The 925-nt window shown below is 38.5% G+C and overlaps 2 protein-coding genes across 3 annotated transcripts in view; both read right to left on the reverse strand.

The window, feature by feature from the left end:
• The window catches only part of LOC119582272 (tyrosine-protein kinase receptor Tie-1-like), a 7,088-nt gene that overhangs the window by 5,582 nt on the left and 581 nt on the right, over positions 1-925 (reverse strand). Inside the window, exon 2 of the mRNA XM_037930491.1 lies at positions 638-798. Within this exon, the coding sequence (XP_037786419.1) occupies positions 638-798 (161 nt within the window). The remainder of the gene's footprint in view (positions 1-637; positions 799-925) is intronic.
• The window catches only part of LOC119581848, a 43,199-nt gene continuing 43,002 nt past the window's right edge, over positions 729-925 (reverse strand). For both annotated transcript variants that reach the window (XM_037929987.1, XM_037929988.1), the window contains exon 9: positions 729-798. The gene's annotated coding sequence lies outside the window, so the exon portion shown is untranslated. The remainder of the gene's footprint in view (positions 799-925) is intronic.

Genomic DNA, 925 nt, shown 5'->3' on the forward strand with positions numbered 1-925 from the left:
TTAATATCAGGAAGTTTTCTTGTCATTATTAGCATCACGATGAACGGAGTTTATTGTGGCAGATATATAAAACCTGTGAATGAGGTGTAGCAGACCCTTTTCGATGTAAGAACTACATGTAATTACTCGAAATATATTTTACAGCTGTTGCTTCGCGAATTCGCATCTCTCCTTCAGGCCTTTTGCACATCAGTGTCACCTCGTCCCCGTGAATGTTATTCGTTTTCATCAGGATTATCAAGATAGATATTATTACAAGTACTGTCGTTACTGTTTTCGTTATTGTTAACATTATCAATGTATACACTAAGGTAATTATGTTAAGGTTCCAATAAATTAAGGTTTTGTGCAATAAAACAGATATATATTATAACTCATTAATAGTTATGGAACGATGAATTTTACCGATCAAAAACAAGCTAAAAGAAAAAAAAAGAAGAAAAAAAAACGAAAGAGGAAAAGTTCTCGAAAACAAGCCAAGGAATCGAATACTCCCCTTTTTTGGGGGGTTTCCCAACTGAGAGCAAATCGATCCCTCCTTTACGCGTTTATACATGGCGAAGCGTCGGCCGCTTTCCTTTATTTGAATGAGTGCTGCTGTTTCATTTCCCTCTCTGGCGTGGCTTGCCCGGGTCACCTGGTTGCTTTGTGTATTTCTTTGAACCGTGGTTACTTGTTTATACTCACGCCCCGCAAAGCCGGATGGCAGGAGAATATCGCAGCGGGCAGATCCCAAAAACCCCGGGAACACGTGTAGATTTGAGGACTTTGAATTAGCCCAATGAACGCGCCACGGCCCTGCAGGACATCAGGAGAATATTACCTTCATGAGTAAAACATGTATTAGGAAAGATATCGGTACATAGATATATTAACTTTTTAGATATGAGTGCATTATTTCTGTATCAAGTAACAAAAAAATTTA

The sequence above is a fragment of the Penaeus monodon genome, chromosome 15 (assembly GCF_015228065.2).
Source record: "Penaeus monodon isolate SGIC_2016 chromosome 15, NSTDA_Pmon_1, whole genome shotgun sequence".
In the NCBI taxonomy this organism is placed as follows: Eukaryota; Metazoa; Arthropoda; class Malacostraca; order Decapoda; family Penaeidae; genus Penaeus; species Penaeus monodon.